The sequence below is a fragment of the Diabrotica undecimpunctata genome, chromosome 9 (genome assembly GCF_040954645.1).
Source record: "Diabrotica undecimpunctata isolate CICGRU chromosome 9, icDiaUnde3, whole genome shotgun sequence".
NCBI lineage: Eukaryota > Metazoa > Arthropoda > Insecta > Coleoptera > Chrysomelidae > Diabrotica > Diabrotica undecimpunctata.
The window spans coordinates 51182534-51195917 of record NC_092811.1 but is presented as its reverse complement, the minus strand read 5'-3'; the positions used below and the strand labels follow the sequence as shown (position 1 = coordinate 51195917).

Below are 13384 nucleotides of genomic sequence, written 5' to 3'. Positions count from 1 at the left end.
TTGAAAATATAGTGTTTCTTTTCGGAGTAATAATTTGTAGTTAAAAATATAGAAGTGTTTGTGTTGTTTCGTTTAAGATTTCGTAAAGTTAATTTTTTTAAAAATAATGAACAGGAAAAATAAATCGGTAATCTGGAACTATTTTAAAGCCGAAAACAAAGAGAAGGGGAAGTGTAATTTATGCAGTCAAATAATCAGTTATAAATCAAGTTTTACTAATTTAAAAAAACATTTGCAAAGGAAAAATCCCTTTGTTAACATAGAACAAGATTCCTTATCTTCACAAAATGAAATGACAAGTGCAAATAAGAGACAATTACCAGAAACAGAAAATAACGACGGTGATAATCCCACAGAAGGTTCTTCTAGTAAGATACCTAAACAGACAAAATTAGATTATGCTCCAAGGACCGTCGGACGTGCTGTCCAACATAAAGTGGACAGCTGCTTGGTTAAGTTAATAACTAAAGACTTTCAGCCTTTTAGTATTGTAGAGGACAAAGGTTTCCGAAGTTTCGTAAGTGTTTTAAATCCTGCATATCAAATACCTAGTAGGAAAACCATTACAAATAATTTATTACCAACAATATACGAGGAAACTCTTACTGAAGTAAAGTCTATAGTGAGAAATGTAAAATCTGTCACCATAACCACAGATGGTTGGACTTCCGTTAATACAGAGAGCTTTATGGCGGTAACAATACACTTTATACATAATTTTGAAATAAAATCTGTATTATTAGATTGCTCTACCTTTTCACAAGCACATACAAGTGTAAATTTAGCAACGGAGTTAAAAAAGTCATTACTGAATGGGGACTCGAAAATAAAATATTATTACCTGTTACAGATAATGCAGCTAATATTACCAAAGCTGTCAAAGATATCTTGCATTGGAAACATTTAGAATGTTTAGCCCATACCATTAACCTAATTGCCAAAGATTCTATTACTATTATCGGGCCTGTCATAGCAAAAATTAGAAACTTAGTGGCACACTTTAAACGCAGTACGTCAGCTACAGCAAAATTACTAGATGTGCAGAAACAATCAGGCAAAATACCAAAAAAGTTGCTCCAATATGTTTCAACGAGATGGAACTCTACGTACTATATGCTAGAAAGGATTCTTGATTTAGAAGAAGCCGTAAGAACAACCATGGCGCTTCTAGATAAAGATAATTTACCAATTATTGTCGTAGAAGAATGGCAGCTCTTAAAACATGTTAAAAAAGTTTTAGAACCGTTGGAAACAATTACGAAAATTATGAGCGGCGATACTTATATCACTCTATCTTCTGTGATCATTCTTACAAATGGACTATACCCTGATCGGAAAATACAACGGAGTGACAAATACTTAGTATAAGACCACAACGTGAACATACGGCAAAATTTAATTAAATTAATTTTATGTAAATTATTCAGTGTAACTAGACAGACGGACAGTCCGCTTTAATAAAACTGTGATTTGAACTAAACATCGGGGAAACAGTATACGATAACAACATTAAATCACGTTTTTGAGTAACGAATGCCAACGATTAGCTCCCGAAGAGCTGTAGTGTCGAAACGAAGTGGCCGGTTTATCAATAGATTAATTTGTTTCACTACGATCAGTTTATCAGTAGCGTAACTGCCGTAAATATTGCTTCTAAACTTGTTATATTTATTTTTATAAATTGTCTGTAAAGTGTTTCTTTGGTGTTTGAGTGGTTATTAACAATTTATTTATATCGTTTGTATATTAACTTTGGTAAGTGGATATTTTCAATCACTTCTTTGTGAATTATAAAATTTTTTATTTAATACTGGCAGTCAACAAAACGATAGTGTTGCATACGGATTTTCTCTGGGTGTAAAATATTGTAACGTGAAACTACCGTTCGATTGTTTAAACTTTACTTAGAACATTACGAATTAATTTATATTATACAATGTATCTTTACATTGCAAATATTTATTTCAGAATGACTTCGCTATGGAATTTCCTTATAACATCTCTTCGAATGTTATGGTCAATACGCGGCATTCCTGGAAAGATCTACCACAGGCATAATCTCTCTCGATGCCATGAGTCACTCGTATAGACAGTTTCAAAGACATTTAGATAGCTCAGGGATTGGCATTTATAATTATGAACAATAAGAGGTTATTCATTTGCAAAATTAGGGCATAGGTACATTGGTCGTACGATAAGCAATTTGATCTATCTAAATAGAAGTGTATGTTTTGTATTAATTAATAAAGTATTGCAAATTTTAAAAAAAATGAGAGGAATTTTAGTTTTTGTTTAAAATATATGGTCTTGGAGTCATCTTTCAGCCTGTGTTGTCCACTACCGAATATAGGCCTCCTCTATTCTCTTCAATTTTTTAATATTTTGCACTTCTTTCATTCGGGTAATATTTACCTTTATTAAATAATCCGTACAGCGTGTTGGGGACGTCCTACTCTTCATCTGTCTTCTCGTGACCTTCATTCAAATGGTACTCCGTGAGTATGATTTTCGTATCTTAACTTTCTTAAGTACTTTTACCTATCTACCGTTTCTAAATCATTCCCATCGACTTCATTGTTGTTACTGAAGATTAGATTTGTCTTTTGAAGTAAATTTTCACAAATATTTTAAAAGGGAGATGGTATATTTTAAATATTATCAACAAACGCTGTTTTAGTTTATTTACATTAAAATAGACGTGCAATATGTTGGGTACCTATATTAATTCTTTAAATAAATACAAAATGTATTTTATCAAAAATTTTAAATTTTTAAATTCGATAAACACGGTTTTAATTTTCAGGTATCCTATTCATAAAACTATGGCCGACGGTAATTTAATAAGCTGTAGCAAACGTCCTCGTACAGTTTTAACTCCGGAGGTAAAAACCATTATTATAAATGTTTTTGATGGACTTAAAAAACGTGAAAATATGGGTGTTTCGGATGCTGTTTCTCTTTGCAGTTTCTTGACGAAAGTTTTGGAAAGCAGTATCTATAAGATTATAAAAGAAAATAAGAAAGGAGTCAAAGAACCGAACACCGAAACAAGAGGAAGGAAGATGATCGTTTTAGATGAAGAAATACAAAGGGCCATTCGACAAAAAATTCATTCGTTTTTCTTTCGGAATGAAATTCTCACATTGAAGAAAATCTCTGCAGAAATCGACAGCGACGATAGTTTGCCAAAAATTTCACGAGAAGTATTACTGCGCACACTTCATATAATGAATTTCAAATAGAGTGATGAGTGCCTTAAGAACCGGCAAAATAACGCAAAAGATAGAAAATATAATACGTTGTGAAATAAAAAGAGATGAAAGTAGTAGAGGTGCGAAATAATCGGTAGAAACCTATAATTAACATTATAAATCGATAGTCTCACACCTTTAGACGTTAGCTTCGAGCTAAATCACCTCGGTCATAATTATTATGTGTAACGTATTTCCATTTTTTAATTTCACATAAAGTAAAAACTGTTGACCACAATAAAGCAAAAATGTGAATAAAATAATTTAATTAATAGTAATTATTTAATCTAAAGTTTTAAATTATTAATCAAGAATAATTTCTACTATGATGTGAGGATTTCATACACTCTTGTCACGGAAAAATTTTTTTTTTTAATAATTTGAAATTATGCAGAGATCGTTTTGCTTAAGTAAAAATTCTACAAAATTAAAAAAAATATTGTAAATAAACGTATTCACAATATGTTCAAATAAGCCTTCATTAGCAGCAGAACAATAACCCAAACTGTCACTAAAGAAATATAAAAGTTTGATGGATTAGAGTTCAAGTCATGATGTTCTCATGCAGGCGCTCAGGGTTCAAATCCCACATGAAGGTTTTGCTTTTCTTAAAATTTTAAATTATGCAGATATATCGTTTTGCTTTAAATCACTAGACATTTATTTCAGTTTTTATTAGAGGTGTTTATAGTAAAACATGAAAATCTTATTGAAAAAACAATGTCGTACTATCGAAAATAAAGTAATAATTCTTCAAACATAAAAGAACGTTCTAAATAAATGTACTTCCAAAAATATTTAAATAGGTAGAAATTCTATAAAAATAAAAAAAATTATTCTAATGAAATGTATTTACAATAAATGTTCGAATAAGCCTCCATTAGCAGCAGAACAATAACCCAATCTATTATAAAAGTTTCGTCTAACATTAGTTAATGTTTCTGGACTAATACCTCTCATTGAATCAGAGATCTTTTCTCTTAATTCTTGGAGAGAATTAGGCCTATCGTCTTCAATTCCATATAGCTTGGACTTGATATATCCCCACATAAAAAAATCACAAGGTGCAAGATCAGGTGATCTTGCAGGCCAAAAAATATCTCCGTGGCCACTAATCAATCGATTAGGAAAAGTCGCACTGAGATATTCACTGACGATGCGAGAATTATGTGCGGGACAACCATCGTGTTGAAACCATATGGAATCGAAAGGTATTGGTAAATTACGAAGGGCTGGGACAATTTGATTTTGCAGAAGTTCCAAGTATTTCCGCCCAGTCAACATACCGTCTATAAAAAAATGGACCAATGACATGATTCCCTATTATGCCTCCCCAAACATTTACTTTTCGAGGACGCTGGGTACGAGCGACATAAATCTGACGAGGATTTCCTCGAGACCAATACCGAGCATTCATTGAATTGTGACGGCCCTGCAATGAAAACGTACATTCATCGGTGAACAAAACGTTCTCTAAAAAATGTTCATCTTGATGTGACATTTCCATTGCAGTTTGACAAAATTCTAAACGTCTATATTGATCCCCAGGGAATTGTTCGTTGGATTTATGAAGTTTATAGGGACGGATCCATGTCTTTTCAAAATTTTACCTACTCTAAATCTTGAAATTCCATATTGTTCTCCGAGACGAGATGTTGATTGGGTAGGATTTTGCTCAATACTTGCACAAATTAAAGTGTCCCTTAGTTCCAAATCTGGATTTACCTCCCTTCGTCTACGAACTCCTCTTGGAGTGAACACGGATCCATAAGTAAAAAAATTACGTATAATATACTGAATTGTTGATCGTGCTGGAGCCGGCCTATTTGGAAACATATTTACAAATTGTTGTCTAATCATGTTGTCTGATAATCCATTCACATGCCAGACAACAATTTGCACTTTTTCCTCGACCGTTAAAACCATTTTCACGAATTGTTTTTTCAATAAAAAGTTTCTGTTTACCGTGCAAAAACACTTCTCGGTATGTTATTATTTTTGATGGCTTGATGATTTGGTTAGCTGTAAAGCAGGCAGCTGTTCGCGCGCATCCATTACAATGTTGTTAATTGTTTTGAAAATCATTACCTGTACAGAGGAATTTATATTAACACTGAGAATTTAGTGATGGATTTGGCATTAAACAGTCTTAACCGGATTATTTTGCAATCACAACTGAAGACTGTAAAACTGAAATTGAATTTGAATTATTTTGTATTTCTATTTTTTAACATTGGAATAAGAATAAATTGTAAATAATGAGTTTTTCGAAAACTTTTTACCTAATATGTATCATATTTTCTATTATTTTTTGATTGAATAAAACAAAAATTTTATCCTTGGTGTGAATTCAACCTCCAATCTTCTTGTCACTAGACCACGTCTCTAACCATTACGCCAATTCTCCACACAATAAATATTTTCGGACTGATCATACCTATTTAGTTTAGTCAAATATTTCAGTTGAGTTATTTTTATTATTAAATAAACTTAAAGATTTATAATTTAAAATCGCTTATAATTAATGTTTTTTGCTATAATATATCTTAATTTATTCAATCATTTATTCTAACATAAGAAATTATTGAAATAAAATATTTTCGAGGTCATCCGTATAATTATGACTGAAGTGAAATAGCCACGTCAAAAACTAGCTTTAACTGATACTATCTCACAACTTAATCTGTCTTTTATCCTTTCCGCTATTTTGCCGGGTGGTAAGGCACTCATCACTGTATATGAAACGATGTAGACAAAGCAGTCTCATAGAAAAAAGTGAAGTCGTTATATGGAGACGCAATTATATAAAAAAAATTCGTCAATATCGCACCGAGAAGAGAAAAATTTATTATTTAGACGAGACATGGCTAAATGAAGGCCATACTGTAAACAAGGTTTGGCACGATTTAAATATTACAAGCAGTAGGCAAGCATTTGTTGATGGATTATCCACAGGCCTTAAGGCACCATCAGGTAAAGGTCGACGTCTAATTATCACACACATTGGTAGTGAGTCTGGTTTTCTTCCCGGTGGACTTTTATGTTTTGAGTCAAAAAAATCTGGTGACTGTCACGAGGACATGGACGCTCAGAGATTTGAAACTTGGTTTTCGTCCATATTACCGACAATAGAACCGGGTTCGGTAATAATTTTAGATAATGCTCCCTACCATAGTCGACAGGTAGAAAAGCTCCCAACAACAAGCTGGCGAAAAAGACAAATCATTGATTGGCTGGATATGAAACTAATCGCTTATGACAGATCAATGATTAAACCTGAGTTGTTAAATATTGCACGACAACATAAACATAAATATCATAAATATGTTGTTGACGAAATGGCTCTTAGTCACGGAGTTCTTGTTCATCGATTACCACCATATCATTGTGAGCTGAATCCAATTGAATTGATTTGGGCACAAGTGAAAACAGAGGTAGCACGTCGCAATACTACATTTAAATTATGTGATGTTAAAGTACTATTCGATGAAGCTATACGTAACGTTACCGTAGACAACTGGCGAAAGTGCATAGGTCACGTGGAGAAAATAGAAAATAAGATGTGGGATGTAGATATACAGGTAGATGTAATTATGGAACCGATTATAGTCCAACTTGATGACGAGAGCGATGATTCGGATAATTCTGATTTTGAGTAAGAGTAAGTTTTGTAATTTGAGCCATTTCTTGAGTACATTCCAAGTGTGTTTCACAATTAATTTGCAAGTTTGGCACGATTTAAATATTAAAAACACTCGACAAGCGTTCCTTGAAGGTCTCTCTACGGGTCTAAAAGCACCATCAAGTAAGGGCCGACATCTAATAATAACACATATTGATAGTGAACATGGTATTTTCCTGGAGGACTCTCAGTTTTGAATCCAAAGATCTGGAGATTATCACGAGGACATGGATACTGAGAAATTTGAAACTTGGTTTTTGTTCATATTGACAAAAATTGAACCTGGCTCAATAATCATTTTAGATAATGCTTCCTATCAAAGTCGTCAAATAGAAAAGCTTCCAACAACAAGTGGGCGAAAAGGAGAAATAAGTAAATGGCTAGATAGGAAAGAAATTGGGTATTACAAGTCTATGGTTAAGCCGGAGTTACTAAATATTGCAGGACAGCATAAACAAAAATTTCTAAAATACGTCTTTGATAAAATGTCTCGTAACCATGCGGTTTTTATTCACCGATAACCACCACACCATTGTTAGCTTAATCGTATTAAGCTAATCTGGGCACAAATAAAAAAGGAGGTTGCAAGTAAAAATACTACTTTTAAGTTATGTAAAAGTGCTCTTCCACGAAGCCATAAATAACGTGACTCAAGAGAACTGTCAAAACTGCATCTTTCACACGCAGAAAGAAGAAAATATGTGGAATTTAGTTATACAGGCAGATATCATTATGGAACCCATTGTCGTTCAACTTGGTAAAGATAGCGATGACTCAGACATTTCTGATGTTGATTAAAAGTAAGTTATGTAAAATTGATTAATAATTCAGTTTGAAAAGTATTTTCGTGAGTTTTCACCAAGAACGTAAGATGAAATTTGATTGTGTTGTTGATATCTTTGGGAATACACACATGTATTATTTGATGATGCCGTTTAATTTTATTGTGAATTTTATTTCGCTTCTTTTATATTTGAGCCCGAAAATGATATAATAGTAATTCATTTACTTGTAAAAATGTACTAGTTAACTAAATTTTAAAATTTTATTAGTCTATTTTAAAAATATTTTTGAGGTACCTACAAAATTAAATATTAATATTAATAAAATTGCTGTAAATATTTATCCAAAAACTTCGACGCCTATGATCTTCCTCACGTCCTTCCGCTCGACACCGTAACTGTCTATACTTTAAAAATTCGTCACTCCGTAAGATTTCCAGATCGAAGTATAGTACACATGTTAACACAACTGAAGAAAGAAGAACTATGTGCCTTACCTCTTACTATGGTTTGTACAATGCTACATAGCATAAAAGAACGGCTTGGAGACCTAGAGAACAGTAAGACATTAGCGGTATCAACTTTTCTAGATCCTAGGTTTAAACATGTGAGATTTTCAACTGAAGCTGTGGCAGATCGGACAAAAAAATTAATTATAAATATGGTGGCTCATAAAATGAATGAAGAAAAACCATGTCAAGAAAATGAGATTGATCCCAGCGTTCCCTCTACCAGCAACCAAGTTTCTATAGAAAAGAAAATATCTATTTGGAGCCTCTTTGAAGATAAAGCAGGTACATTTCATCCCAGTGGTACATCCTCTTCGCGTGCTGTAGTTGAGGTCCAGAGATATTTAGAGGATGAACTTTTAGCAAGAGACAGTGATCCGCTTAAATGGTGGCAGACGCATGCCTATAATTATCCCTATTTGTCAAAAGTGTTAATTGAAAAATTAGCCACAGTTGCCACCTCAGTACCGTGTGAGCGCATATTTTCAAAAACTGGGCAGATAATAACTGACCGAAGATCAAGATTAAGTTCAGAACGGGTGAAACAAATAGTATTTTTAAACGTTAATTCGAAATAAATTATTGTTTAAAGTCTATTGATAAATGTTTTGTTTTTTAAAGAATGGTTTTTGGTTTTTCTTTAAGAGCGTAGGCGCAAAATTTCGGGCCAATGCTTTTTAAATGCATTCATTTTTTTCGAATCCTGAGAAAACTAACAAATATTTTTGAAAAATTTAAACGCAGAATGAATGATTACATTATTACCAAGGGCCGAAAGTGCCTTAGAATAAACAAAAAAGTTTTTTTGAATGAGATATTTAAAATTAAAAATCACACTAAATTTTCTCTTCTTTTTCACCCCTGTAACTTATTAAAATAAACATTATAGAAGTTTTCAGGAACTTTTGGCCCTCAGTCATAATGTATTCTTTTATTCTGCGTTTAAATTTTTCAAAAATACTTATTAGTTTTCTCAGGATTCGAAAAAAATGAATACATTTAAAAAGCATTGGCCCGAAATTTTGCGCCTACGCTCTTACTATTATATTTTAAAATAAAAATATCTTTCATTTAAATTATATTATACTAATTAATGCATTAGATATATGACCGCTGAATCCAACAGCAGTCCTAATTAATTATTTGTATTGGAAATTGTAGAAAAACCGTTTTGAACTAGAATTAAAATACATAACAGTAATCCATTTAATTCTACCTTATACAATAATTCTACTTATAAATATGTATACGCAACATTATATCTCACAACATGTTTCTCAATAATGTATCACTAATTTCAGTTCCTAAAAAAACTGTTACTAAAAATGCTGCTTTTTTTTAACGGGCGAAAGTATTCTAATCGATAAAAAAGTTCATTTTCTTAAAACCTGTGACTCAAAATAACAGCTTTTTAATAATGGCTGGAACATCATGCTTCAGTGACAGACAAAAAACTGTGACAAAACCTGTTACTGTGAAATCACAACACACCTCTAGACGGTGCACTTTTTCAGAAGGCCTGTTCCGTTTCGAGTCTGATCTAGATAAGACCTCTGGTTGGGGAATAGCCACTTATGTTAAATAACTAGTTCTTTATATTCGAAACCTTGGAAGAGAATTAGACTTCTCTTCCGCTCCTCCTCATCTTCCAGCTTGCTCCAGAGCGTTTGATATTGACTTCCAGCTTACACTAATTTTGCCTTTTTCTTACAGCCATTTATACTACCTTTTTTTATGCTATAACCTTATCTCATATTTGTGCCTATATATATATATATATATATATATATATATATATATATATATATATATATATATATATATATATATATATATATATATATATATATATGTGTGTATATCCTATGATCACTATCTGTTATTCTTCTTTTTTATACATAACCTTTTCGATTTCACTTGTTTATTATTTTTATAACAACTTCGATTATTTTCCATATTCTTCCCATCTGTTTTAGGTGCCTCTCAGGTCCTACCACGTGGCGTGTTTGAGGTTAGTTTGCGCTTTCTGCTTCGCCTTAACGGCTCAGCAACAAAGCACGCTCTCTAGAGCTTGACCCGTGAGTTGTTATACCATTCTATACGCTTACTAAAGACGGTCTCCGAGATAAGCTTATCTCCGAGATTCAAACTTGCGTAACTCGTATTGTGAGTAAACAACTCGGAACAAGCAAGAGGCGTGTGTCCAATTACACTCGCCTGGTCACACACGTCGTCCAGTGAGGAACCTTCGATACACTCTCAGAGAGGGAAAATCCTTGGCGAACTGACCCCGACGCGTCGACTTCTTAATAAATAAAGAAACTTGTCTTCGTTTCTTATTTCATTCCTGTCCCTTTTGTCTCTTGTTTTAGTGTAACATGGAGTCACAAAGGATCTTGAGATCATCCGCCTCAGCGGATAGAGCGACTGACGGTGATCCACAACCTGCCGTAGATCCGCCTCAGCGACACTACCTTCCTTGTGACAGGGATTTTTCATTCATCAAAAGAAAACTAAAAAGACATGATAGGGTATACACCTTACACGAGATAACCGAACTTATTATTACTTTGAGTAATACGATAGATAAGTTTACAATCAAAGAAGTTAGCACAGAAGATATACTAGATTTTCAACATTGGTGCCCAACCTACTATAAAAAGACGTGCATTTCTGAGGAAACAAGAGGAAAACGTGTTCATGTTAAGGATAAGATATCTTTTGGCATAAGTTCTTTCATGCGCTTTACCTATGGAACAGATTGTTTGTAGGTCTTTTATTGATGGGTTCATGGAACGAACCTATGGTTCGTTCATGGAACGTTCCATATTTCATGGAACGAACCTCTTAAGTTAACAATCAATTTATTGAATTTCTCACAATACTTTGTTATCCATCCGGTAAAATACCACTTAAAAAAGTGAGGCTCCAAAATATTGGTAAGTTGTTACCTTATATACCTGATAATGTCAGACAGTTATATGACGAATTAATGGAGTGGCCAACAACTGATAGTCCCACTACTGGGGGAGATGAACATGACATCCAGTAGGAGGAAACATGGGATTTTGAAGCATTCAAAAAATGACTGAATGTTTGTATTTAAAACTGTTACTTAAAAATTGTATTTTTTAGGTTAAATATACACTTTTTTTAAACAAAATGAAGGTTTTTTTGTGTCATCTTAGGAATGTAAACAAAAAAGTTCTAAGTCGACCACATTTTTGAACATTAATATCATATATGTATACATATTATTTTGCACTAAGAAGTATGAAACATTACATCTAAAAGTGTCAAAAACATTCTCAAATTTTTTGGTAACAATTGTGCAGATGTCAAAGGTACCGAGACAGTTTTTGGAGAAATACAGGACAGAACCCGGAGAGCCAAAAATATTATTATATATAATGTACCTGAAAATCATTCCAGTGAATCTAACATCCGTGCTGAACACGATAGAAATGAGGTGCAAGGAATTCTCAATAAAATAGGTGTAACGAACAACACCTTTAAAGCTTTTCGCCTTGGTCGACTAACTGATAAACCAAGACCTCTTAAAGTCGCATTTAATGATTCAGCAATAGTTATCTCATGTTTAAAACAACGTAGATCTTTAATGGGTTCTAATTTGCGCATTGGAGCTGATCTTACCCCTTTACAGCGTGAGAAAATAAAGGCCGTTTATCAGGAGTTAGAATTCAGAAAAACACAGGGTGAGAATGATTTGAAGATCAAGTACTTTAATGGGGTTCCCAAAATCATTGTCAGTAAATCCAATAATTCAAAAAACGATCATTGAGCTTATATTTTCAGAATGTTGGCGGTATGTGCACTAAACTTCAGAATTTCAGACATGCTGTGAGTCTCTCTAGTTATGATGTTATTATTATTATTGAAACATGGCTTACACCTAGAATCTTAGATGCTGAATTGGGATTGAGTGACTTTAATGTGTATAGACATGACAGGGATCCTCAAACTAGTTCAAAGACTCGTGGTGGTGGTGTTCTTATTGCTGTCCATAAGAGCCTTAATTCAATGTTGGTTAGGCCTATGGATTCCTCTGTGGAACACGTTTTTACACAGGTAATGTGTGGCACAAAAAAGTTAGTCATTGGTGCAGTGTACTTTCCTCCACGTTCATCTGGGTCAGTATATGAGGAGCATTCCACCTGTATGTTGGACTTAGCGGATAGATTCAGTGATTGTGAATTCTGTATTTGTGGTGACTACAACCTACCTGAAGCATCCTGGGATAATCTTAATAATGGTGTTACAGTTGAGTGTCCGCATCACTCTCCAGCAAATATTATTTGTACTTGCTACAATTTTCAAAATATGTCACAAGTAAATGCTTTGCCTAACCTTAATAATAAATTTTTAGATCTAGTTTTCTGTACTCAGAGGGATGCAGTTGTGTCGATTTCAACTGATATTCTATTGAATACTTCGCAACATCATTCAGCTTATACTATATTGTTACATGCAGCTAATTTAAATTTGTTTCTTAAATATGATGTCTTCTATCATGATTTTAAAAAATGTAATTATCAAGTTTTAAATGAATATTTAGCTTCAATTCCTTGGAACAAGGTATTAGATGAATCAGATGTAAATTGCTGCTTAGAAAATTTTTACCATATTTTATATGATGCCATCAATATGTTTGTTCCTATCAAACGGTTTAAATCATTAAACTTTCCAGTTTGGTTTTCGCGAGAATTAATTGAGCTTGTCATACAGAAAAAAATAGCTCACAGGAATTTTAAAGCTTCAGGCAACTCATATGAGGAGTTTTCGATGTTAAGGGAAAGATGTAAATCATTACAGCAGTATGTTATAAGAACTATTTAGAGAATATTCAAGCAAATATTTCAAGTAATCCCCACTCTTTTTGGAGGTATGTTAGTACTACACGTGGGTCTAGTGCTTATCCTAATGTAATGTCTAATAAAGGTGGGGATGTAATAGCTCAGAATGGTGATGAAATAGTTAATCTTTTTGCCAGTTATTTTTCAGGTACATATAATGATGGTGAGTATAATGTACCTAATTTTAAATTGGACTATAGTGTGGATTTTCAGATTCTGAAGTTTAGTGTGACTGATGTTTTCGAGGGGATTATGAGTTTAAAAACTACATACTCTTCAGGACCTG

The 13384-nt window shown here is 33.1% G+C and overlaps 2 protein-coding genes across 2 annotated transcripts; both read left to right on the top strand.

The window, feature by feature from the left end:
• Positions 1–292: 292 nt before the first annotated feature.
• LOC140450711 (zinc finger BED domain-containing protein 4-like) lies at positions 293–3242 on the top strand. Its single transcript, XM_072544381.1, has 3 exons — positions 293–659; positions 851–1244; positions 2804–3242. Exons 1-3 carry the CDS (start codon positions 293–295, stop codon positions 3240–3242), a joined length of 1200 nt encoding a protein of 399 aa, XP_072400482.1.
• A 2747-nt stretch (positions 3243–5989) lies between these two features.
• Positions 5990–6910, top strand: LOC140450710 (uncharacterized). Its single transcript, XM_072544380.1, has one exon. It carries the CDS (start codon positions 5990–5992, stop codon positions 6908–6910), a length of 921 nt encoding a protein of 306 aa, XP_072400481.1.
• The last annotated feature ends 6474 nt before the right edge of the window (positions 6911–13384 follow it).

What these genes read in the sequence shown, in the direction of transcription:
- LOC140450711 (XM_072544381.1), top strand. Translation starts at nt 293, where the DNA reads ATGACAAGTGCAAATAAGAGACAATTACCAGAAACAGAAAATAACGAC. An exon ending in TGTCACCATAACCACAGATG is followed by an intron (nt 660 to 850) that starts GTTGGACTTCCG and finishes TACCTGTTACAG; the next exon opens with ATAATGCAGCTAATATTACC. An exon ending in GTTAAAAAAGTTTTAGAACC is followed by an intron (nt 1,245 to 2,803) that starts GTTGGAAACAAT and finishes TTTAATTTTCAG; the next exon opens with GTATCCTATTCATAAAACTA.
- LOC140450710 (XM_072544380.1), top strand. Translation starts at nt 5,990, where the DNA reads ATGAAACGATGTAGACAAAGCAGTCTCATAGAAAAAAGTGAAGTCGTT.